Consider the following 27,076-nt stretch of genomic DNA (forward strand, 5'->3'; position numbering starts at 1 on the left):
GCCTGAATTTGGAATTTGGGCCAGCGATTTTAATGTCAAGAAAGGAACAACGGAGGGAATTAGCTTGCCGGAGAAGGCTACCCCATTATCTATTCTTAGGGGTAGGGGGGCAAGTTTGCGGGAAAAAAACGGTCATCATGGGGGTTAGAGGGATGGCCGGGGGTGGCGGCAGCACGGCGGTGGGTGGCGATTGAGGGGACTGCGGGCGGTGAGGCGGTTGTGGGAGCGCTGCCGGCCGAGGGCGGTGGCAGCACGACGGTGGGTGGCGGTTTGAGGGGAGTGCAGGAGGCGAGGCGGTTGCAGGAGCGCTGCCGGCCGTGGGCAGTGGAAGCAGGCGGTTTGGCCGGCGGTGGTGGGTGAGGTTCAGATCTAGGTCGTGAGGAGGAAGACGATGGACAGTGTTTTTAGATATAGAAGAAGAAGATCCGGTGGTTGCTTTTCTATCCAACGGCTGGGAACAAATCGATTGACTCAGATTCTAAATTTAGTCGATTGTCCCTAGTCATTCCCCTTCACTAATCTGTCATGAATTTCCCCTAACCAAACAAGGTAATATATAGGTATATTAAATTCTCAAAAATAATACCCATTCGATGTCAAACAGAGGACGGAGACTAAAATGTCACATCTCATGTCTATCTCACCATAACTCCCTCCTCTTAACTCATACTACACATGCAATGCGGTTATTATACAAAATCTCATGGGTAGATTTTGGTGTTCATTGATTATTTGCAGGATCTGGGTCAGGCGGTCAAGGAAAACAGGGAGAAGACTTCACAAAGTCAAAGTTCATCTCAGGTAGTAGTGTATTATAATATTATAATTGTAGTTAAAAAGGCGTCCAAAGACCAAAGTCAACATACCATAGTTTTGCGAGTTTTGCTTCGGTACACCCCTTAGAAGTTTGCGTGAATGTTAAAGTTACTTAAAAAGCCATCGTCATATCAGCCCGTGGATCAAACGAGTATTGAATAGATTGATTTGGAGTCAAAAGACTATACTCCCTCCGTTAGAACATAAGGTGCATCATTTTTGTGCAAGTCAAATTTATGTATGTTTGACCAAGGTTATAAAATAAACTATCAACATCTACATGACAAAATAAGTAAAATATGAAAAACTTTTCATGCTGGATTTAATGATACATTTGGTATTGTAGATATTGATGTTTTTTCCAAAAGCTTGGTCAAAGTTGCACATGATTGACTTTTGAAAAAACTAATACACCTTATATTTTGGTATGGAGGAAGTATTATGTTTTTTTATTGAAGGGGTACCTTCTAATCTCCACCTTTAATATGCATCAAAATCCGTAAACTTGCATCTTTTGCCTTTCCTTTATTGCTGTTGCTTGTCTGTGGGGATTGTCAAATAGTTCTATTTTTTTCCCAAAAAGGAAAAAAGTTAGTTCTATTCTAAACTCTTTTCGTGTACCAATTTTATCCAACGTGGCACACGCTCCCTCTATCTCTCACCCCCAGCACTACATCTATACAGCTATCATTTCACCTATGTTTGTTCTCCAGGATACGAACTTTCGGAACCATGCTCAAAGAGGTAGTTTTGCAGACGAAGATATAAAAATTCTTCTTAAATGTGCAAGGCAGTGCAATCCGATGGTAAGCCATATATGTTCTTTTTTCATATACAGTATAATTCCGTACTAGAGTTTCTTACAATCGCAGGGCAAACACAACTATTCATATTACGCTAGAATCAAAACCTTTGTGAAATTTGATTGTCTATGACTATAATTGTGATATGGGAAAAGTATATTTTTTGTCCCTGAACTCTTTTCAAAGTATAGAAATGGTCCCTCAACTTTGAAACCGGCAAACGTTGGTCCCTCAACTTTTTAAACCGGATTTGTTTAGTCCCCTCACTCAACAAAAGTGGTTTTTATGATGACTTGGCATAGTTTTGACCAGTCTTCGCCCATGTGGCAATTTTCTTCTTCCTTCACATTTTAACTCTGTTGGGCATTTGGTCGAGCGGTTGGCGCGCGCCGAGCAAGAGGAGCAGAGGTGTGTGGCTCACGGGACCAGCAGGGCCGACTGGACGAGGTGGGATTGTGCTCACGGGTAGCAGCGGCGTGGGCGCGTGGCGGCTTGGCCTTGGCGGCGAGCCTGTAGCACCATGGATGCATTGCCGAGCAGCTCCCAGGTCGTGCACTGCATGTAGGCGGCAAAGTGCCAAGGTCGGAGGTCGTCCGTGTTGTATCTTGCACACCAGGACGCCCGGCTCGAAAAGCATCCCCTCGGTCGGGCGGACCACGTCAAACCTGTGTCGTCACGCTCCTGCTGCGCGGACACGGCGACCACGCTGGGTACACCCGGCCAACCGACGGTCCGATGCAAGTTCTGGCAAAGGCTCGCCGTGCGCGACCAGTACCTCGTACTCAAGCTCTACAAGAGGATGATGCTGGGGCGGTCAAGCTCGTCGACGTCGGTGACGAACATAACCTGGGCGCCTGAACCGGCGAGGAGATGTTTAGCGTCGCTGGCAAGGCGCACGTACTTGTGGATGCTCGCACAAGGTCGTGAACTCCCGATCGTATTCGCAGGTGAATGCAAGCTCTGCCGAAAGACAATACGCATGTACAGACCTGCTAGATCCATTCCCTCATGAAAAAGCACATACCTACACACAAGTAGTACCGACGTCGCCATGTCCGAACCGGCAAAACTAACCTAATCGTGATTAACCTAATCATGGGCATTTTCAGCTGCCGACGGCATGGGCACGATTCGATATGCAGATCAGGTGCGAGATTGATGAGTTGTCGTCTGACGTAGTGCGAAGTGGACGCGGCCGGCGAGAAACGCTGCAGAGGCCGTCGACGATGGTGAAAAGTGAAAACTCCTGCTCACTGAGCGTGCCATCGCCGTGCCAGAGTTCCTCAGCCGCCTGCACCCTCTGCGTGCACCGCCCAAGCCACATAAGCTCAACACCTCCCTCCTTCTCCTACTGCTCGGCGCGTGCCAGCTATTTGACGAAGAAGCTTGCCACGTGGGTGAAAACCGGTCAAAAACATGCCAAGTCAGCACAAAACCGCTTTTGTTGAGTTTAAGGGACTAAACTAATCCGGTATGAGAAGTTGAGGGACCAATGTTTGCCGGTTTTGAAGTTGGGGGACCATTTCTATACTTTGGGAAGAATTCGGGGATGAAAAATATACTTTTCCCTTGTGATATTGATATCTAGTCTGTTTGATTTTGACATCTTCCACTTCTATCTTCTGCCGGATAACAAGCTTGATTATGTTGATACTTCGTGCTGTTCTCGTAATCTTATCTGTGGAGAGAGCTATTACCGTGTGGTAAGCTAGACTTGTGCCACATTTTCACGTGTTGCTATATTTTTTCCCTCTTACATAAATCAAGTATGATGGATGTGTTTGTATTACTGGTTTGCCTGGCTCTCGTAGGGTGCCGCATTAAGTAATCCTGAGGGGTGGACATGTTTCGTTAATTGCATTCTCCAGTGTGTGGTTCACACTGTTCCTCTGGTGTTGAAGCTTCAGAAAGATGATCACACAGATGCATGTCCCGGTAAGGCATTTAGTCCAGTTCACTTTTGTTCTTTAACTGTCTTCCTGTTGAGCATCTATTCTATCGACTGCCGTGCTTCAACTAAGATTTTAATATTTTGCTAGGTGCCTCTGGCAAATTCTGCTGTTACTGCTCCCTAAAAGTCCATGCTGATGAAGTTATCAGTCTCTCTGGGGCTGTTCTTTACCCAAAGAAGTTTGTCGAACACCTGAAATGTAGGTGCTTATATTATCAGAAATTTCTTTTGTTGTAGTGCTCGTCTTGTTTACCTATGTTCTATGCATTTACACCTTCAGTGTTTTAGCTGTCATATTCTCGTTATTAGAGAACTGCGACATTTGGAAGTACATCATTGCAGTTATGTGCTGAACTCTGTTGTTCAAAAAATTGTTGCAGTATTTTCAGAAAATTTCCGGTGGGGAGGGCACCAAGACGCCCATGAATTCCTCCGCTGCTTGCTTGATAAATTAGATGAGGACTCTGTCCCTCCCAGGTCCCCATCATGTGAGAAACCCTCTTCAATTGTCACACAGGTTTTTGGAGGACAGCTAAAAAGCCAGGTGTGCCTGTTGATCCTCACTACAACTTGGTCAATATCATTCAGACTTACTCGTGATACTTAGTATTTTTTTTGCTTGTGCAGTTGCATTGCCCAGAGTGCAACTATTGCTCAGACAGATTGGAGCCTTTCCTTGACCTTAACTTGGAGGTTATCCCGATGGCCACTGTCATGGATGCACTAAAATCTTTTACCAAGATTGAGGTGTTTGAAAATTACGGTTGTGATGGGTGCAAATCTCGTGTGAACATGGAAAAGCAATTAAAGGTGGAGCAGGCCCCAGAAGTTCTTGTAATCCAGCTCAAGCGGTTTCAAAATTTTGGAAGTCATATAACTAAGATTGAAGACTGCATGATGTATCATGAAGAGCTGGACTTAAACCCATTCATGAGCTCCCCGGATAATGTGAGTTCATTTTCTTCTCATTTGATCAAATTCCGCATGCACCCAAGTATATGGCTGATGCACACTATGTGGCTGCAGAAACCTCAGAAATATGATTTGTATGGAGTTGTAGAACACGAGGGTGCTCCATCAAATGGTCACTATGTTTGTTATATCCGTTCCTCACGAACTAATTGGTTTCACTTCAATGATTCTAAGGTAATATGTTTACAGTTAGTACTCCCTCCGATCCAAAATAAGTGCCGTGGTTTTAGTTCAAATTGTATCTCTCGTTCAGTTGCATGGTTCTAAACTTCTACAGTGCAGGTTATGAAAATCAACGATGTCATGGCTTTGGAGAGTGAAGCATACCTTCTATTCTATGCGAAGCAAGGTTCATCCCCATGGTTCTCTACCTTACTTAAGAGAAAAAACTACGTTTCCGGTGACACTGAGGAGGGTAGTTACAGTAGCAGTAGCAGTGAAGATGACTATTATCCTGAAGGCCTGTCTTGGCATAGTAAGTGTGATATTTTCTTTTTATTAAAATAAAAAAACTGAATTTACTATCTATGACAGCTGTTAGTGGTAACATGATATCTATTGACAGACACTTTTGTTATTATCTGTACTCGGTTTATATTTTTACCTGTACTGTCAGTCAGTCAGCCGTGAGATGTTTTTGTCCTGTTTGCAGATGATGGCGACAAAACCAGATAGGCGACGAAAGAAGAAACAGATCTGCAGCTTAGACAAATAATATCTATGCAAAAAGAGAAGTGCGGCGAGAGAGAGATTGAAGAAAAAGCGAAGGCAGAAGGAGACAGCAGCATCCAAACTACTTGTCCTGAAAGCTTGTCTTGGCGTAGTGAGTGTTATCCTTCTAAATTTTAATGAAAAATCAAACTGAAATTTCCTTGCACGAGTAGCGTACAGCACATTGCTAGTGTCTGTAAGGTTCTATGTGCATCGTATGGGTCTCCGCTCCTAGGTTGTGTTGGTGGCTGGTGTTTTACATGGCGTATCTTCTTGTTGTATAGAGGGAGCTGATGTCAAGGGCTCTGATGATTCTCCAGCTGGACCATTGCTCGGACCAGTAGGCTCCAACTCTCACAGCATTGCTAAGGGCAAGTGCATTGATAAGGCTATTGTTCAAGAGGAAGCGACGCCAGACGAGCTTTTGCAGCATTTGAAAGAGAAGGTGCCTAGCATATTTGCCAAAGCTTTCGAACACATGCATATGTCTCTTGCACTTTCAGAGGCTTCAAAGAGAGAGCATGTTGCGGAAATGCATAACGGTAAGTTAACTTTATGGATCTTTGCAGAATTTACTTGAAACTTAGTATGCGATTTAAGTGGTAAGTATGCATTGTTATATTAATACACATAAGTGCATGCAGGTTGGTGATGCTAGCTGCATGTTCACCTGTAGAAGAGTTGTGTAGAACTTCATTTTTGTTGTAGGGTTGGTTGTAAACATCGTGCTAGAGAATATCATCAAGATGGACTAGAGTAATCACGTCAGATCAGTGGTGTAGTTGGTAATCACGTCAGATCGACAATCTGCAAGGTAGGATGTATTGACACTGGGAGCCAACGGTTGCTTGAACCAAGCAGATCACGTAATTACGCAGCCCCCCGCCTAATACAGTCTATTCTCACTAGATCACTGTACACGGTACCTGATTCTAACCAAACGCCTTGTTTGTTCATTCAAGGACAATTGGCATGATTCATCCCAGTATAGCGCAACCACTGTTAGGACTTCTTTGCTTGTACCGTCAGTCAGTCAGTCATGAGATGTTTTTGTCCCGTTTGCAGATGATGACGACAAAACCCGATCAGCAAGGAAGCGCAAGTGGGAGTGGGACAACAACCTCGAAGAAGAAGAAGAAGAAGAAGAAGAAGAAGAAGATGATGATGATGTTGAAGAAGAACCATACTACTATGTCTACTCGGACTAATTATCTTGGGTGAAAACCTAGATTCTGGCCATGTGCTTGGATCCGGTGACAGCGGCGCTTGAGTGTCGCTCCTTTTCTAAAGGCGTTTCTGTTGAACAACTTCGTCATTTATGTGGTGTCATGACATGGTTGGTGCGGATATGGTCATTGTTGTAGTTTGCCAATCGCATATCACCTTTTCCTTGCCTACATATATCTTTGGTCTTATATGACTTTGCTAATTTTTGGTGTGTTTTCGCGTGTGTGAGTTGGTGTTAACTGTGTGCATCCTAGCTATACAAAGACCGAGTGTGTGCTCATCGTGTTGTGTGTCTTTTTGATGCTCCATTTTGAGCAAATAAAATCCACTTTTGTCGAAAATACCTCAAAAATCAACACTTTGTCAAAACTATCATGATACAATGTGATAGAATGGTATCTCGCTAGCCATTCTGAAGACCATGAATGCAGAGCACTTTTAAAGTTCAAGCAGCGACTAAACATTAAAATTCGGCATAGAAAACATCCAGTCATGCTCCATCTACGATTAATTAGACCAAATGCATGTTAAACTAAGAATGTCAATAGCGCTCTTTTTGTTGGTGCTTGAATGAGAAGGTGATGACTCAACAATAAAAAAAAGAAGGGCCCTTCATAGAGGAAAGCATGGATTTGCTTATGTACTAGAGCTCATTGTTTAAAACAAAGAAGATTTTATTTTCGGAGGTGTACTTTGACTGTTTGACAACCGAGAATCATGCGAGAGTGGTTTCCATGATTAACACTTCCTCTCCACCATTGTCTTTCCAAAAACTATGGCTAACCTAATTCACGGGTGCCTGTCAATATTCCTCGGAGAGTAGTACTTTTTATTTGTTTAATTAATTCAGGACTAGGCATCTCATTTACTAGCTTCTTTTGCAATATTAAAACAAATAGATGACATACTTGTCAGAGAGGAACACACCATTTATCATAGAAGATGACGCTCTCTCCCACCGCTCCATGAGCTTTACGGGCACACAAAACAGGTATTCGTTTGAAGATTTAGAGATGACACGTGCGAAACAGGTATTTATAGCATTACTTTGTTTTAGGATTTGGATGCACAAACAGTATTTCTGCTTAGTACATGCAAAAGCTAGCAATAGACTCGAAAGCGACTAACTAGAAAGACACAACAGTCATAATCATGCATTCTGAATAACCAACATTGAATGGTAGCATGGTGAGGATATAAACATGTTGAACATAAATATCATAGAAGCAAGATTGGATTTGAATCAATTACATGCGTGAACATGTATCAAGTCAACCAACTTAAATTCTTCAGAGGAGGATACCATCCTAACATATTGTGCATCATAATCAATTGAATACGTGTTGACATCAAAGATAACATAATATCCACTCCTAACTAATTAATTATTCCATAAGAAAACATGAACTCTAATCATTCACACACATCACCCCCCCCCCACGCCGCTCCCGCGAGCAGACGTGGGAACCCTAGCCCGCCGGCTCCTCCCCGTCCCCTCCGCCCCCTCCCTCGCTGCCGCCTAGAGGTGCCGCCAGGCAAGGCCTGGCAGGTGTAGGCGACAACGGGGCCACTTCTTACCCTCTGCATGGATCCTCGGCTGGTGCTGGTCGGCTGGCAACCAGAGGCGCCAGGCTATGGCGGGGCCCGACGACGCGGCTTCAGGTGCGCTCGGTGGCGGCGGTGGTGGCTCAATGCCCCCTTGGCGCCTAGAGGTGGCGCGGTGTTTGCGGGTGCTCTGCTTCGATGGATGTGAGGTGGCTAAATCTGGCGTGGGGGCTGGTGGCCGCGGTGTGTGCGCGTTGCGACCTGGTCAGCGGCGGGCGACACGGGAAGGCGTCTTCGAGGCTCCTCAGTTGCTGGTGGTGGTAGCTCCGGCTCTCCACTCGGCGGGTGGTGTTGCGGTTCATGGTCCGGCGGTGGTCCGAGACAGCGACCATGGCGGGGAGACACATGAGGTGTCTGTGGGGGGCTGGTCAGGAGGGATGGGGGGCTAGTAGTGGCCCTCCGTCGCCGGCAGGGGTGTCCCCGTGGATTCGTTCCGCTCCTCTCCTCCCCCTCTCCCAGCCTAGTGTTGCGTGGTCTCTGGTATGACGTTCTTCGGGCCTGGACGGTCAATGGCGGCTCCGTTGGTGGTTGGGGTTCGGTAAGATCAAAGTCGGTGCCTTGCTTGGTCGTGGAGTTGTAGGATGGTAGGGCGGCGGCCCGAACTATGGGAGGCGTGGCGTTTGTGGGAGGAGCGTGCGACTCATGTGCGGGGCGGGCAATCATGGTTAAGCGGGTGGCGTGGTTACGGGTGGTCGACGGTGCTAGGGCTACAAACGAGTCCAGTTCGAGGGAGTTGGATTATGCTTAGCTCAACGTATACTAAAATTTGAGCGAGCTCAAACCAAGCGAAGCTCGAGGTTGAGTTGTAGAAAGTGGCTCGTGCCCAGCTTGTAATGATATCGGCTCGATCTCAAGCTATTTTCGAGCTAAATAAAATAATACTTTAATAATGCAACACAAAATTTCAAAAGGTAGACCACAACATAACATAAGATACCATTACATATTTCAAATTGTTATCTCTCAACTGAAGACTAGTACTTAATAGTAAGAGATCGTGGATGTAGCAAAAGAAAAGCAAAGGTGCATTTGCTCTTGAACTTGGGCTAAAATAATATGATATTTAACACATGTTTGACCACATATCACAATGGGGATAAATTTTCTCTGCAATTAATTAAGCTTCAATATTTGGTAGTAGGTAAAACGAAGAAAAATCATACACAACATACATCGTATTTTTTTCACTATATAAGTATATATATGGTAAAAATTGCCTCATTTCTTTTTATAGATCAAAATTATTTAATATAATTATATGATATCGGGCTATTGAGCTAAAATTGAGCGAGCCAGTATTGGCTCAAGATCAGCTCGTTTCTTAGTCGAGCTACATAAAGTGTTCATACTCTGCTCATTTCTTCTCAAATCGAGACAAAATACGAGTCGATCTCGAATAGCTCACGAGCCTCGAGCTTTTCTTATAGCCCTAGCCGCCAGCACCCCGACTCTTCTGCTCCCTTTGCCACCATCACCTCATGCCACCGGGCAAAGCCAGCAAACGGCCAGCGGCAGCAGGATTTGTTGGGTAGAGTCATGCTTGGTTGGTTGCCCATGCTAAATACCCATTGATAGTCCCTGCAAAAAAAAAATACCCATTGATAGGTTATATCTTGCCAGCCTCTACAGAAATTGTCAAAGTTAAGTTTTGATATTGTCATATTGGCAAATATCATGTTCGATAGCAAATTTCCGTGGCTCTTTTGTTAGCCAACCGTGGCTTGGCACGTTACTAAAAGCTCTTGCATCCCTAAAAAAAAGCTCTTGCATCTCGCAATAAAAGAGGAACCTGTAGCATTCCCTGAAAAAAAAAAGATGGAGGAAGCTGTAGCTTGTAGCGACCCAAAGGTCCCAAACGCGAGAGATAAGGACGAAGAGGACGCGACGAGAACGAGACCCGAATGACCCGGCCAGGTCACGGGTGGGGAGGACTCCGACCGCGGCATATAAAGTCTCTCGCCGCCTCCACCCACGCAGCGTCGCGCCCGTTCCGATTTCCTCCGCGACGACGCGCCACCCCGCCCACCCCCCACCCACCGCGCGCACCACTCCCCAAACCCCCGCAAAACCCTAGCCAGCTCCCATGGCTGCGGACGACGGCGACGCCACCACCGTCGTCGCGCCAATGCCGTGCCCGGAGGAGGAGCGCGAGCAGCCTTCCCATGCCGCGGACTCCCCCGTCGACCCAATGACGGCGCCGCCGCCGCCGCCGCTGCTGGAGGAGGAGCAGCAGCAGCAGCAGCCTCCCCATGCCGCGGATGCCCGAGTCGACCCGATGACGCCGCCGCCGCTGGAGGAGGAGGAGGAGGAGCAGCAGCAGCCGGGGGAGCGGACTACCACCGCCGCGGACGCGGTCGTCGCTCCAATGCCGCCGCCGCCGCCGCTGTCACAGCCGGAGGAGAAGCAGGAGGAGCAGCCGGTGCCCGCCGCGGCGCTGCCCCAGCCGCTCGAATCGGTAGCCGCCTTGCTGTGTGTTTAGTCTAGTCCATGCTTGCCTCGCGCCCGATCTCCTTCTATTTTGTCTGTTTAGTCCTGTTCTATCCCTCGATCATCGGGCAGTTCCGATCGTGTTTAATTACCTGCGGCGGGCTTAAGCGGGCGCTAATTAATCCGCTGGAATATCTTGTCCTCTTATTTTGCTTCCCTGCGCTCGCCGCTTTAGTTCCACCCTAGATATTTTACCCGTGGCCTCCGCGCGCCTGATCGGGATGGCGTCGCGGCAATCTACATAGATTTCGAGTTCCTCACGCGTGTTTGCTTCGTTAGCTGTGCCTGTGCGCCCCTTTGATTACCCCTAGATAGGTATAGCTACTTTTGCGATTCCAGGGTTTTAATTTCCCCAAATTAATTTCGACGGCTACCCCTTGATTTGGCACTAGACTAGATGGTAGCTTGATTTCAAGTGTCCATCTTCGTTGTGGTTTGGTGCTTATTTGATTGGTCCAGATTTGAATTTGGTGGTTAGTTTGGTTTGCTGCTCCGCAACTCTTGCAATGCTGCGTATTTCCAACATTAACATCACTAATCTGGTGCCTGGGTTCTGGATGATCGGTTATTGCAGGGTCCGGCTTCAACCGAGGAGGGACACAAGGAGACATCAGAAGATAAAAATCTCTTCAAGGTTCCAGGTCCAGCCGATGAGGGACACGAGGAGACATCAAAGGGCAAAATTCCCTTCAAGGTTCCAGGTCCAGCCGATGATGGACACGAGGAGACATCAAAGGACAAAAATCCCTTAAAGGTTCCAGGTCTGGCAGATGAGGATGACTGGGAGACCTGTCAAGACCGGAAGCTCTTGCGGCTTCTGGGTCGAGCAGATGAGAGATACCACAAGGGGATCGGGCAAGGCCGACGTCCTGAGGATGATGTATGCATTTCATAATTGATGCATTTGCTAATTTCTGTCAATTCTTGTTTGAAGCTGTCATTTTGTTTGCTACTGGTACTGTGCAGTTATCACTAAATGCCACTTTGGTTTACCAATTTTATCTAGTGTGGCATGCACTCTCCCTCTATCTAACAGAAACTGGAAGCTCATGCACTCCAATATTTACATAGTAGCTAACATTTCAGTTCTGTTTGTTCTCCAGGATTTGGAGGATTCTTGTGGTTGTTCCCACTATAGGAGGTCGCGCTTTTGTTACCGTCATGAACAAAGAGATCCTAGATATTACGATCATGAACTTCATTGTGGCGGATTTCGTCGGAACTGTTATCCGAATTGGCATCATAGTGCACATCTTGGAAATGGTTATCCCGATTGGAATGGTTACCCAGGTCATCCACATCGTGGCTACGGCTACCCAGTTGGACGATTTGATCAAGATTGTATGGATCTGTACAATCCGTGTCTGATGGTAGGCACAACCTATTGCTTCTTTTGTATATACTATTGACTGTGTACTAATATTCCTGATAATGACAAGATATTGAAGTAATTCATTTTATGCTATCATCCAAACATTCATGACATTTCATTGTTTGCACTTGTGATATTTTGATAATATCTTAGTCTGTTTGACTTGGACATCTTCCACTTTTGTCTTCTGCCCTAGGATTCTTGGGATGACAAGCTTGTAGATACTCAATGCTGTTCTTGGTACAAACTGACTCGTGGAAAGAATGATTTCCCTGTGGTAAGCTAGACATGTGCAACATCATGCTTGCGATGCTTCATTTCCTCTCAGATCAAGTAAATGTGTTTGTTTTACTGTTTGCATTGCTTTCATAGGCTGCATCGCTAAGTAATCCTGAAAAGTGGATATGCTTCCTTAATTGTATTCTCCAGTGTGTAGTTCACACAGTTCCTCTGGTGTCGAAGCTTCTGAAAGATCGTCACCTAGGTCCATGTCCTAGTAAGTCATCTAGTTCAATCTACTGTCATTCTTCTAGTTTACCTACTGTCGAGCATCTCTTCATATCAACCATTGTGTTTTCAATTGGGTTTTTTGATGATTTTTCTGTAGCTGGTTCTGACGAATTCTGCTGTTACTGCTCCCTACGACACCATGCTTCTGAAGTTATCAGGCTCTCAGGAGATGTTCTCTACCCCAGAAAGTTTGTCAAACGCCTCAAGTGTATGTTTGTTCAACCGAGCCTTTAAAATTCCTTCCCATATACTCATAAACTGCTTAAATCAGTGGTTCCTTTGCCTATCGTGTTGGTCGTGTGTAGCTGAGTGTTAGTCTGTTTAACTGAACTTTCAATTTTCTTCTGTGTATACTTCGTTGGCCGCTTATATTATCAGGGAGATTCAAGTCTTGTTTAGCTATATGTCCATTTAACCCATTTCAGTTATTATATTCATATTATTATTACATACTTCAGTCATCCCTGTGATTATGTACTGAACTTAGTTTTCCATAAAATGGTTTGCAGCAATATTTCGAGATTTCGAGCAGGGACAACACCAAGATGCACATGAATTCCTCCGCTGCTTGCTTGATAAATTAGATGAGGTAACAGTCGCTCCCAGGTCTGAATCTGAGGAACCATCTTCTATTGTCAAAGAATTTTTTGGGGGGCAACTGAAAAGCCAGGTGTGTGTCTGTTGGTCCTCACTACCAGTTACATCAGTATCGTCCTGACTTGGTGTATGATTGATAATTCACTCAAATGTTTTTGATTTGCTCAGTTGAATTGTCCAAAGTGCAATCATTGCTCGGACAGATTGGAGTCTTTCCTTGACCTTAACCTGGAGGTTAACCAAATGGACACTATCATGGATTCACTATCATCTTATACCAAAATTGAGGTTGTGGAAGATTTCATTTGTGATGGATGCAAATCTCGTGTGAACATGGAAAAGCACCTCAAGGTGGAGCAGGCTCCAGAAGTTCTTGTAATCCAGCTCAAGCGGTTTCAAAATTTGGGGAGTGATATATCTAAGATTCATGACATGGTGAAGTATCAGTTAGAGCTGGATTTAAACCCCTTCATGAGCTCCCCTGATGACGTGCGTCCACTTTCTTCTAATTTGATTATATTTCCCAACCACCCAAGTATATATGGCTGATGCACATTGTTGTTGCAGAAACCTCAATGCTATGATTTGTATGGAGTTGTAGAACACTGGGGTAACACAGCCAAGGGTCACTACGTTTGTTATATCCGCTCATCAGAAACTGATTGGTTTCTCTTTGACGATGATAAGGTAATCTATCTACTGCTTGTATATTTTTTTTAACCTTTTGCCAAGTTTACCTGGCTCTAACCTTCCATGGTGCAGATTGTGAAAATGACTGAGGACAGACTTTTGGAGAAAAAAGCATATGTTCTGTTCTATGTCAAGAAAGGTTCTTCCCCGTGGTTCTCTACGTTACTTGAGAAGAAGGAAATGTTGCTGTCGGATTATTTTGAAGAATTGGCGGGCAAAGGATTAGATGAGGATGGTGCTCCCAAAGCGGGAAGCTACAGTAGCAGTGGTAGTGACAGTGACAATGACAGTGTTGAACAAGATGTCACGGAGCATTTTTTTTGGTGGACCAGCAGAGAAAAATGAAGCTGGCCCCAGTTCGGCGGGCTTGTCACAAGGAGTCCAAGGAATTGAAAACGGCAGTACCCTTTGCAGTGTACCTGACAAAAACGAAGTGGGTTGCAGCCTAGGTGTAGTACCATCTGGAGGAACACAGAAACCCACCTCCCTTACCCTATCAAGTGTGGAAAATGGAGACGCTAGTGGGTTGCCGTTGCTATTGGAGAACAAAGAGAAGTCCAGCCATGGCACCAGGGAAGCGAACCATAATGGGCCATCATCAGAGGTGCTTGATGCAGACTCCCATATAGGGTCATCACAAGAGAATGGGAGAAGCTGCAACCTACTCCAGTCTTCATCACATAAACATGAAGACTACTGTCCTGAAAACTTGACATTGCACGGTAAGTGTGTTCTTTCTCTATTAAAAGAAAACAACCTGAAATTTACTCACATAAGTTTCCCACAATGGTCTCTCTGAGCCTGCTCCTTCTATATCAATGAAATGCGAAGAAGAAACAGCACAGTAATAGTCCCTGTGTTTGTACGTTGTGCTGGTGGCTGGTGTTTTATGAGGCTTGTCTCTTTTTGTAGAAGAAGAAGAAGAAGATGGGATGGCAGGCTCTTGTGATTCTCCTGCTGGATCGCTGCACGCACGTGGGAGTGCTGGCACTTCAAGGCTCGGAACAGTAGGCTCCAACTCCGACCGCACTACTAATGGCGAGTGCAATACTAAGTTCATTTAGATTCAGATACAAAATTGGCATGGTTTCATGCCAGCCCTTTTCGATTTTCTCTGAGACACCTTTTAGGGATGGGGGCTGTTTAACTGGCTTCTGTTTTTGTCACGCACTTGTGAGCTCATGTGAGCAACGGAAACATCAGATATAAACAATAGTCATTCAATCCCCTTTTATATATTAACTGGAAATTCGCTCTTGTTTTAAAGTTTTTTACATTAGAATTTTGAAAGGAAAAGGTTGATGAAACGTGTACTGTCTTAACATTTTTTTCCCCTTCGTGACAGCTTGATATTCTGTGTGCGTCTTTATTTTGTTATACAATTGTAATCTATGTTAGTTTACTCTCAATCAGTTGTGTCCCGCTTGCAGATGTCGGAGTCGAGACCAGAGCAGGGAAGCGGGTGAATACCCAGGCTGCAGCAGCTGCAATGACGGCGAAGAAGCGGAAGACGAATGGCAGCGTAAAGAACTATCTACAGAAGACGAGGGTACCAAAAGGGAGGGCCAGGAGAGGCAGGAATAAGCGGAGGTAGAAGGGGACATTTATATAAACTGCTCAAGTGCGCGTAGCTAATTACCGTTAGCACAAGGGTTTCACAGTGCAGAAAGTAGACCAGTGACACTGCAATTTTTCAACACTTGTAACAGATGGCCACCTGAGCTTTGCTGAACTATACTCCAGTTTCCCCCCTGTTGCATGGTTTGGATGTATGCATCAACTGGCTGGTGACTTCCAGCTTTTCATAGGGCAAGGACACACCTGTACTCATAACCATATATGGTATGAAATGGTCATTACAAAGCAAAGGCATTTCTTTGGTAGCACAACGCCCATCTGGTTCCCACGAAACTCCAAATGCTATTACGACTTTAGCCAGAAAGCATTTGTGATAAAATCCTCATTCTTTCTCTACCGAGTTTAAGTTTTAAGATTCCTATGGACTCATATACAGAGCCACCACCACAAATCTGTTGTCATGCAGTAACAATCAGGAGAGGCGGACCATCGAAGACCTGTGATATGTAAATTCAGCTCAGAGGATCCGATCAAGATCAGATATGATGTTGGACGCCATAGATGTCAGCTTCTTCCCAGTCTGCCCAGCCATGCTCTTGAGAGAGGTCAAGTCCTGAGTGGCCTGCACCAGTCAACAGAGCATTAACACAAGTCCATCAAGGAAAACAGCCATGCTAGTATGCTGATGCCTCTCCAGTGTTACCTGGAAGGAGATTCTGTTGATCAAATCCGAAGCACTCAGATCCGCATTAGAATTGTTCGCTTGTTGGCCAAACAGATCAGCACTTGAAATGGCAGAGGACCCCTACAGCAACGTATTACACATAGTACCAATCAATCTGGAGCTATCAAAAATGGTAAAGTAGCAAAGCCGTGCAGTACTGAAAACAGATTATTCACTTGAGGACTGTGATGGAAAGTTGGAAGGAAATCAACGTAAGAAAAAAACTGTGATGGAAATGCATACAAACTACTATACTTATAAAAATCAAAATTATAAGTAGGAGTATAAAAAGGTCAAAAGAACATCCTGGGATTAAAAAACCAAGGGAGTATAGGCCAGATCCATGGCATTGGGGTTTGTTCTAAATAAAGATCAGGAATAAGTTTATTATCATCCCAGATTCTCAGAAAAGACGCAGTGATATACTTACAGAGAATTTTTGGAGGGAGATTTGGCCCTCTTTTTCTAAATTGGCTTGATCACCGAAAAACTGAGAAGATGAAATAGACTTTGCATTTGAGAACTTCTGTCTTGCTTCACTACTTTCCTCAACCTGGAGATCATTATTACAATCGATTATTCACAGGCCGCTTGAAAGCTGGACCTCAAGACAAAAACATGTAAAACAAGTCTAAACTTCACTATCTGTAAACAATTTTCCCATTTCCAGAGGGAACACACTCAAATGCTTCATTATGCACAGATGGAATAAAGAAACCATCACGATCAGTAAGAATTTTTAGACAAGCCATTCAGAACTAAAGCACAATTACAGCAGAACCAAAATTGTAGCAAGGGATAAGTCAGACAAGTCATTCAGTTTCAAAGCTGCAAATTTTCTCAAAATGATGAAACACAGTGAATATTCTGCCACCTCAACATGCATTTTTAGCCTTGTAATGCTGTTAACTCATTATCAGACATCAACGTGAACCAAGTCAATTGTGCTTCTGGAAAGCGTGCTAGCTAATTCAAAGCATACCGCCACATAGAACTGGTTTACCTAAGAGTAGAACTGAACTAGAGACACATTATATATGTATCAAAAGCAATGCTTCCCCAAAGAGGCCAAAGTTGGTTTAATGGTAAATCTTCCCCTTTGTCCCCTGAATTGACAGAGGCTACCAATTTATGCAAAATTAAGACAGTAAATGACCAATATTACATAACTGACTTGTCATATACTCCCTCTGTACCGAAATACATGTCGCTGGAGCAGCTGAACTTCAGCTGCTCCAGCGACATGTATTTCGGTACAGAGGGAGTACATGATTCATCATCATATAAATGATACAACTACTGGATAACTAAACATTACCTGCATTTTGGATGCACCAGAAGTAGATTTCTTGTGATATCCACTGTCCATCCCATATTCACCGAAAAAGTTTGAAGACTTTGGGGGCGCAACATGCCCAAATGCCTGGTTTTCCGCAGAGCTGCTCCCAGCAGAAGGTACATTTTCCACATATTCAAATCGGGAAGTATGAGATTTGCTCCTAGCTGTAGTGCTTTCAGCCACCGATGGCAGGGCAGGAGCTGGCTCTTCAGGTTTCTGCTCATAGAGGCTTTCACTTGGCTAAAGCAAATGACAAAAGTTATTAGTACAGAATTTCACAAAACTAAACGAAACCAAATAAATACATTTGGCAACTGGCAAGTTCAGTGGAAATCTACAAAATTGAGTGTACCAGCACGAAGCTACTCTTCTATTTCTTATTCCTAACACAAACTGGGAAATCTACTGGCTCATCATTGTATGAAAAGTACAAGTTCTGCTGTCTCTCCAGTTTAGTTAAGTGTAAGCTGCAGACTGTGTACCTTTGTCGTAAGCTTGCGCGCACCAAGTCCACCAGTCTTACTTCCAGGCTTCTTTCCACCGATTGGCTTCTTGAATGAATGGGTAGGAGCTTTAGGTGAACGAATAATTTCAGACTCAGGCTCATTCACAACTTCTTTCGGCACCTCTACCAGTTTGAAATCAGGAAATGCAGCTGCTTGGCTTGAAGTCTGAGAAGCTGCGACTGGGGAGGGCGGCCCACTATTATTGCCATGTTCTGTCGAACTTTTAGAAACCTCTTTGAGGAGCAACTGTCTGTATAAGTCAGCAGCTCTTGAAGTGTACTTTGCCTCGATCTTTCCACCATCAGTCCAACCATGCTGCTTAAAGAAAGCTTGTGCACGGTTGTTTCCCCCATAAACCATCATTTTCAACTGTTCTGGGGTCCATGAATCCAAATTTGTTGACCTGCAGATTATTGCCAAAATTTAGTGACAAATTTTATACAATGTCACCAGTAATAAATCCAGTCAATGTGCTTTCAGGAAGTACTGAAGTTCAAGAAATGCAGTAAATTTCCATAGTGACAATATGCTAGGTGTTAGGCAAAGAAGGAAATAACTTGTTGTATTAAACATGCATAGCAAGACCTATCTGATAAACAATCCATTCACACAGGCTAAACCGACTTGGACAGAGCATACAACAACTTCAGAAGAGTCATGTTGCATCAAAAAAGGTGATTTACAAAGTTCAGTATGCAGAAAGAAAAACACACTACCATGTTTCTTACAGGTTATGCTGAAGCTTTTGAACAATTGGTAATGGCATTCAACATTATGCATCTCCACTCACACAATCTATGCCAGAATAAACTGCAATCCCCCCATGTAAAAAATGTCCAGCGTCAAAATTAGAGCCGGCCTCATCCACATTCATCAGTAAGCCTGCACCTTCTCTCACAAAGTTCGGTAGTGCTACTTCACATGGCATGACAGGCAAGAAGGAATACACAATGGACGAATCTTCAAACCCTAACCAGGCGGCCCAAAATCGTATTAAAAAAATCCAGAATTTACACGTGCATGGCTGATTATTTATTCTGGAAGCAGGGCGCATCACAAAGGCAAGCGTAGTGAGGAAAGGAGGTCGGGAAATTACACCTGACGAAGGAGACGTGGACGCCGAGGCTGCGGTGGACGGCGGAGCAGTCGATGCAGAGGAAGACGCCGTAGGTAACGGAGGCCCAGGTGGGGTTCTTGGCGTTGCAGTCGAAGCACATCTGCAGGCACACACACACACACACAGACACATAAGGAGGAAGGGGCACAGGAGAGGGATGAAACGAGGCGGAGCCGGCGGCCGGAGGAGGGAGGGAAACAAAGCCCTTCCTTGGCAATCACATCACATCGGAGCAAACGGAGGCGGGAACCGATCACGCACGCACGCACGCACGTTACCTTATTGTCGGATTTGGCGCGGAGCTTGCGGAAGACGGAGCTCCTGTCGGCGGCGCCGGCGTCGGTCGCCATCGCGGCGAGCCACCAACCCGATCGGGCGCGAGCCCTCGCTTCCTCCGAATTGAGGAGAAGGAGGAGAGATGGGGATGGGAGGAGGAAGTAAGAGAGAGGAGGAGACGCCACGCACACGCACACGCACACGCGCCCCGACCGAGGCGAGGCGAGGAAATGGTGCTGTGCCTTTCTGCTTCGCACTCCACCTCCACGTGTGCCCTTCATCTGGGCCGCGTCGCTCTACGGGAGCTCAGCCCATTAAGAAAATTTTGGCCCGCAATAATTAAGTAGCGGGATAGTGAGCCCAGAGTGGCCGCCGCCCGGCCCGTGCTGCTTCAGGCAGGATTCAGAGCCCACCGCTCATTTCGGCAGCGCACTCGACTCCACGGCCACGGGCGGCGACAAGGCCTACGCCGACGAGTACCTGTCATGCCCGCATCTAGATCGAGCTAAGGAAATTGGGGATCAGGACGCTAGGGTTCTTCACAGAAGACGCGTGAGAGTATGAGAGGCGAATATGTGATTGTATTATTTGTAAAGTGTGTAGTGGTTCATTCATAGAATAATGGCATAGCCTTACAATCGAGAGAGGAATGGCATATATAGCCAGCGACAAGTGATGACGGTAAACAGTACGACAACAGAAACGAAACAGTAACGGAAAACGGTTCAGGAGGAAGGCGAGCGCAGCGAGCCGTTCGATCTTGTAACAGGCTTCCATCACGGTCGTCCGTTATCTGAAGAAGCCAACAATTAACTGAAGGTCATCGAGCCTGACAATACTCCCCGCCGAGAGCGAACTTGTCCTCAAGAAGCTTGGCGATTGAACCAGCGATCGACCGTTTGCTTGAAGAAAGCAGGGAACGCCTTTTTCATAAAATCTGCATCTTCCCAAGAAGCATCTTCGGGTGGTAAGTTCTCCCACTGTACTAACCATTGAACCACCGCAACATTATTGCGTGGTATCTGACGCGTCTCCAGCACCAAAGATGATTCAGTGCGCACACTTCCGTCCGGTCCAATCAAAGGAAGATCAGCACAGGGTATTGTCGTCGGTCCAAGGCGCTTCTTAAGTTGGCTGACATGGAACACAGGATGGATGGCAGTGTTTTCTGGCAATAGAAGCTTATAAGCAACATTCCCCACCTTGGCGATCACGCGAAAAGGGCCATAGAATTTACTCTGAAGCTTGATATGAGAACGAGCGCCAAAAGCATTCAAGCGATGCGGCTGCATTTTGAGATACACCATGTCGCCCTCGGACAGCTGGCGTTCCACGCGTTTCATATCAGCATATTTCTTCATTCGAGCCTGAGCATTAGCTAAGTTTGATTTCAACTGCTGCCACATCACATTTCTGTCTCCAAGAAACTATGTTGCTTCTGTGTTAGTAGTGGCCAGAGCAACTGGGAGTTGAAGACCAGGAGGGGGATACCCATACATTGCCTGAAAAGGAGTTTTCTGCAATGAGGAGTGGAAAGACGTATTGTACCAGTACTCTGCCATTGATAAATGCATTGCCCATTTCTTCGGTTCCAGGGATGTCATGCAGCGCAAATAGTTCTCAATGCACTGATTTACACGCTCGGTTTGACCATCAGACTGAGGGTGATACGCTGAACTGTAGCGAAGTTCAATTCCCAGGGCAGCAAAAATGTCTTGCCAAAGCTTGCTGGTGAAGATACAATCTCTGTCGGACACAATAGCAAGAGGAGGACCATGCAACTTCATAACATTGTCAATGAATGCTCGAGCGACTGTTTGCACAGTGTAAGGATGTGACAAGGGAATAAAATGAGCAAATTTGGAGAGCCTATCCACAACGACAAAGATCACTTCTTTCCCATTTGACTTAGGCAAGCCCTCAATAAAGTCCATACTAATATGTGTCCACACGATATCACGAATGTGGAGTGGGTCTAGAAACCCTGGGTATGGGCAATTTTCTCCCTTGTTTTTCTGACAGACAGGGCAAAGCAACACAAAGTTATCCAAGTCCTTCTTCATCCCATGCCAATAAAAAACTTGCTTCAATCTCTGATAGGATGCTTTAGTGCCAGAGTGGCCACGTATAGCAGAAGAATGCAAAGGCTGCATAATTCTCTTCCTCAAGTCAGTATCTCTGCCCACATAAATCTTCCCTTTATGTCTGATTATACCATGATGGAGAGAATTATTGTTGACAGCATGGGAAGCAGTGACCAAGAGCTGCTCTAGTAATTTCTGGCAGTGAGGATCATTTAGATATGAATTTTCAACTTCAGAAATCTACTAAGGAGTAGCTAAAGAAATGGCCAAACAGGAGTACTTTCTGGAAAGGGCATCTGCCACAATATTCTCTTTCCCTCTTTTATATTCCAACTGAAAGTTGAACTCCAGTAATTTGAGCATTAGCTTGTGTTGAATACTAGTGGAAACCTTCTGATATGTCATACACTGTAAGCTCTGGTGATCAGTTCTAATAATTAAGTCATTGCCCAAGAAGTAATGTCTCCATCTTTTCAAGGCTTCCATGATTGCCAGTGCTTCCTTTCATAAGTGGACAATGCGGCATTTTTAGGGCACAACACTGAACTGTAGGAAGCAATGGGCTTACCCTGTTGCATCATTACAACCCCCAATCCTGTTCCTGAAGCATCAATCTCAAGCACAAATGGAACAGAGAAGTCAGGGAGAGCCAAAAGTGGGGCAGATACCAGTGCTTGGAAATCTTGTGTTTGTTCAGGAGACCATACAAAACTATCTTTCTTAAGAATATTGTGGAGAGGCCTAGCTATGCTGGCAAAGTTTTTGACAAATCTCCTATAATAGCCACACAATCCAAGAAAGCCTCTTAACTGAGTTGGTGTTGTTGGAGTTGGCCAGTCAGCCACTGTAGAAATTTTTGCTGGGTCAGTTGACACTCCATTTCCAGAAACAATGTGACCCAAGTAAGCCACTTGAGGTACTGCAAAGACACATTTGGACATGTTTGCATAAAGCTGGTGTTGCTTGAGAAGTTGCAGTACTATCCTGAGATGTTCCTGGTGCTCTTCTGAAGTTCTACTGAAAATAAGTATATCATCAAAGAACACTAATACAAATTTCCTGAGGTAAGGACAAAAAATCTTATTCATCAGAGCTTGGAAAGTGCCAGGTGCATTGGTCAGCCCAAAGGGCATCACCAAAAACTCATAATGCCCAAAGTAAGTTCTGAAGGAAGTTTTGGGAATGTCCTTGTCATGCATTCTGATTTGATGATACCCTGATTTAAGGTCCAATTTGGAGAAGATTTTTGCTCCATGGAGCTCATCTAACAGGTCCTCTCAATGACTGGGATGGGAAACTTGTTCTTAACAGTTGCTGCATTCAATTTTCTGTAGTCAATGCACATCCTCCAAGAGCCATCCTTCTTCATAATTAGGATTGCAGGGGATGAATAAGGGCTTTGACTTTCTCTGATCATCTTGGATTGTAACAAGTGATGGATTTGTTTCTCCATTTCATTCTTCTGCATGTGAGGAACCTTGTAGGGCCTTGAATTTGGTGGCTCAACATTAGGTTTGAGAGGAATTTCATGGTCCAATTCCCTCACTGGAGGCAATCCTTGTGGTTCTTGGAAAACTTCAGGGAATTCTTGCAAAACTTCCATAACAGCAATAGGGGTTTTGTCAGTTTTGCTAGGTGCAAAAGTTGTATCATCTGCTAACTGTAACACAAATGCAGGAGCCCCACTGAGTAGCATTCTGTTAAGTTGCAAAGGATCAATCTCATTTGTAGCAGATAGTGTTTCACAAGCTGGTATAGTAACTGAATTACTCTGATTGTGGCAGATAATGAGCTGTCTGGGATCATAAGAAAATGCTACCGGACTGTTCTTTGCCATCCAGTCTGAACCCAACACAATATCATGTCCTTACAGATCTAATACTCTGAATTGTTGTTGAAACTAAGTGTTACCAGTAGTGAAAGTAGTGGTGGGAATATAAGAACCAGACCACAACTTCCCTCCTCCAGCAACAGTTACTGCCCTGGACTTATCCTTGATAATTGTGCAGGAAGTTTGCAGAGCAAATTGCAAGCTCATAAATGTAGAATTACTGCCAGAATCTACAAGAGCAATAGCTTGTTTCCCTCCTACAGAAACAACAATGGAAATTGTGTTAACACTGTTTGCCTGCATGGCTTGCAAAGAAATTCTCATGCATTGCTCCTCTTCCACAGGTTACTCTTCCTGTTCCTGTTCTTCCATTTCTTCTTGTTCTCCTGGGTTTTCAGCAGGTGGCTCCCCAGTTAGAACATTGATAACAGGTGTCTGTTTACATTTATACCCATGAAGCCAGTGGTCCCCACATCTCCAACACTTGCCTGGTTCCCTTGCCCTCTGAGTAGCGACTGGGGGTTTGAACTCATTAGGTTTATCAATCAGTGAAGTGTGTTGCTTAGGAAACAAAGTAGTTGTTTTAGATGCAGATGTATACTATTGAAACTGTTTCTTGGCAGGTGCTCCTTGTTCAATATCTACTGCCAGCCAGTAAGCATCAGTCAATGTGACAGGTCTAAGAGGCCTTAACTGAAACTTCAACTGTGATCTGAGTCCATTAACGAAGCATCTCACAAACCAACTCTCTGAAATATCAGGGTTTTCCTGCTGAACCTCAGCCATGAGCTCCTCAAACTGTTCTATATATTTAGCTACTGTCAGTGTGTTCTGTTTCAGGGAATGGAACTTTTCTGTCAGATCATAGGAGCTGGAAGATGAAAATCTGTGCAAAATTTTAGTGCAGAATTGAGACCATGTAGGTGTTGGAAATATGCCCTAGAGGCAATAATAAAATGGTTATTATTATATTTCCTTGTTCATGATAATTGTCTATTGTTCATGCTATAATTGTATTAACGGGAAACCGTAATACATGTGTGAATACATAGACCACAACATGTCCCTAGTGAGCCTCTAGTTGACTAGCTCGTTGATCAACAGATGGTCATGGTTTCCTGACCATGGACATTGGATGTCATTGATAACGGGATCACATCATTAGGAGAATGATGTGATGGACGAGACCCAATCCTAAGCATAGCACAAGATCGTATAGTTCGTTTGCTAAGAGCTTTTCTAATGTCAAGTATCATTTCCTTAGACCATGAGATTGTGCAACTCCCGGATACCGTAGGAATGCTTTGGGTGTACCAAACGTCACAAACGTAACTGGGTGGCTATAAAGGTGCATTACAGGTATCTCCGAAAGTGTCTGTTGGGTTGGCACGAATCGAGACTGGGATTTGTCACTCCGTATGATGGAGAGGTATCTCTGGGCCCACTCGGTAATGCATCATCATAATGAGCTCAATGTGACTAAGTAGTTAGTCACGGGATCATGCATTATGGAACGAGTAAAGTAACTTGCGGGTAACGAGATTGAACGAGGTATTGGGATACCGACGATCGAATCTCGGGCAAGTAACATACCGATTAACAAAGGGAATTGCATACGGGATTGCTTGAATCCTTGACATCGTGGTTCATCCGATGAGATCATCATGGAACATGTGGGAGCCAACATGGGTATCCAGATCCCGCTGTTGGTTATTGGCCAGAGAGCTGTCTCGGTCATGTCTGCATGATTCCCGAACCCGTAGGGTCTACACACTTAAGGTTCGATGACGCTAGGGTTATAAAGGAAGTTTGTATGTGGTTACCGAATGTTGTTCGGAGTCCCGGATGACATCCCGGACGTCACGAGGAGTTTCAGAATGGTCCGGAGGTAAAGATTTATATATGGGAAGTCCAGTTTCAGTCACCGGAATAGTTTCGGGGGTTATCGGTATTGTACCGGGACCACCGAAAGGTGTACGGAGGTCCACCGGGTGGGGCCACCTGCCCCGGGGGACTTGATGGGCTGAATATGGGAGGGAACCAGCCCATAGTGGGCTGGTGCGCCCCTCCCCAAGGGCCCAAGGCGCCTAGGGTTGAAAACCCTAGGGGAGGGGGGCGCCTCCACCTTGCTTGGGGGGCAAGCCTCCCCTCCTGGCTGTCGCCCCTCCCCTCTAGATGGGATCTGGAGGGGGCCGGCCCCCTCTCCCCTTCCCCTATATATAGTGAGGGTTTTGGGGCTGCCAAACACATGAGTTTTCCTCTCTCCTGGCGTAGCCCTACCCCTCCCCCTCCTCGTCTCTCGCAGTGCTTGGCGAAGCCCTGCTGGAGTGCCACGCTCCTCCATCACCACCACGCCGTTGTGCTGCTGCTGGACGGAGTCTTCCCCAACCTCTCCCTCTATCCTTGCTGGATCAAGGTGCGGGAGACGTCACCGGGCTGCACGTGTGTTGAACGTGGAGGCACCGTTCTTTGGTGCTTAGGTCGGATTTGGCCGCGATCTGAATCGCTTCGTGAACGACTCCACCGACCGCGTTCTTGTAACACTTCCGCATCGCAATCTTCAAGGGTATGAAGATGCACTCCCCTCTCTCTCGTTGCTAGTATCTCCATAGATTGATCTTGGTGATGCGTAGAAAATTTTGAATTTCTGCTACGTTCCCCAACAGTGGCATCATGAGCTAGGTCTATTGCGTAGATTCTATGCACGAGTAGAACACAAGTAGTTGTGGGAGTTGATTTTGTTCAATATGCTTACCGTTACTAGTCCTATCTTGTTTCGACGGTATTGTGGGATGAAGCGGCCCGGACCAACCTTACACGTACACTTACGTGAGACAGGTTCCACCGACTAACATGCACTTGTTGCATAAGGTGGCTAGTGGGTGCCAGTCTCTCCCACTTTAGTCGGATCGGATTCGATGAAAAGGGTCCTTATGATGGGTAAATAGCAATTGGCATATCACGTTGTGGTTTTGGCGTAGGTAAGAAACGTTCTTGCTAGAAACCTATAGCAGCCATGTAAAAAAACTTGCAACAACAATTAGAGGACGTCTAACTTGTTTTTGCAGCATATGCCGTGTGATGTGATATGGCCAAAAGGAAGTGATGAATGATATATATGTGATGTATGAGATTGATCATGTTCTTGTAATAGGAATCACGACTTGCATGTCGATGAGTATGACAACCGGCAGGAGCCATAGGAGTTGTCTTAATTTATTGTATGACCTGCGTGTCACTGAATAACGCCATGTAATTACTTTACTTCATTGCTAAACCGTTAGCCATAGTAGTAGAAGTAATAGTTGGCGAGACAACTTCATGTAGACACGATGATGGAGATCATGGTGTCATGCCGGTGACGATGATGATCGTGGAGCCCCGAAGATGGAGATCAAAAGGAGCAAAATGATATTGGCCATATCATGTCACTATTTGATTGCATGTGATGTTTATCATGTTTATGCATCTTATTTGCTTAGAACGACGGTAGTAAATAAGATGATCCCTCATAATAATTTCAAGAAAGTGTTCCCCCTAACTGTGCACCGTCGCGAAAGTTCGTTGTTTCGAAGCACCACGTGATGATCGGTGCGATAGATTCTAACATTCGCATACAATGGGTGTAAGCCAGATTTACACACGCGAAACACTTAGGTTGACTTGACGAGCCTAGCATGTACAGACATGGCCTCGGAACACAAGAGACCGAAAGGTCGAGCATGAGTCATATAGTAGATACGATCAACATGAAGATGTTCACCGATGGTGACTAGTCCGTCTCACGTGATGATCGGACACGACCCAGTTGACTCGGATCATGTATCACTTAGATGACCAGAGGGATGTCTATCTAAGTGGTAATTCATTAAATAATCAG

At 45.2% G+C, this 27,076-nt stretch overlaps 1 protein-coding gene and 2 pseudogenes across 1 annotated transcript; 2 read left to right on the forward strand and 1 right to left on the reverse strand.

Moving 5' to 3' along the window:
• Positions 1-6,461, forward strand: part of LOC119305642 — a 7,858-nt pseudogene extending 1,397 nt beyond the window's left edge.
• Positions 6,462-10,360: 3,899 nt separating this feature from the next.
• Positions 10,361-15,463, forward strand: LOC119350410 (annotated as a pseudogene).
• A 48-nt stretch (positions 15,464-15,511) lies between these two features.
• LOC119337387 (probable ADP-ribosylation factor GTPase-activating protein AGD8) lies at positions 15,512-19,503 on the reverse strand. The gene is made up of 7 exons (XM_037609518.1): positions 19,284-19,503; positions 18,987-19,105; positions 17,865-18,291; positions 17,362-17,622; positions 16,474-16,596; positions 16,023-16,124; positions 15,512-15,941 (listed from the first exon to the last, which is right to left on the reverse strand). Exons 1-7 carry the CDS (start codon positions 19,353-19,355, stop codon positions 15,837-15,839), a joined length of 1,209 nt encoding a protein of 402 aa, XP_037465415.1. The 5' UTR covers positions 19,356-19,503; the 3' UTR covers positions 15,512-15,836.
• Between the last annotated feature and the right edge of the window lie 7,573 nt (positions 19,504-27,076).

This window comes from Triticum dicoccoides, chromosome 1B (genome assembly GCF_002162155.2).
Source record: "Triticum dicoccoides isolate Atlit2015 ecotype Zavitan chromosome 1B, WEW_v2.0, whole genome shotgun sequence".
Taxonomy (NCBI): Eukaryota; Viridiplantae; Streptophyta; class Magnoliopsida; order Poales; family Poaceae; genus Triticum; species Triticum dicoccoides.

What these genes read in the sequence shown, in the direction of transcription:
- LOC119337387 (XM_037609518.1), bottom strand. Translation starts at nt 19,355, where the DNA reads ATGGCGACCGACGCCGGCGCCGCCGACAGGAGCTCCGTCTTCCGCAAG. An exon ending in GTCCACGTCTCCTTCGTCAG is followed by an intron (nt 18,292 to 18,986) that starts GTGTAATTTCCC and finishes AATAATCTGCAG; the next exon opens with GTCAACAAATTTGGATTCAT. An exon ending in CTGGTGCATCCAAAATGCAG is followed by an intron (nt 16,597 to 17,361) that starts GTAATGTTTAGT and finishes AATGATCTCCAG; the next exon opens with GTTGAGGAAAGTAGTGAAGC.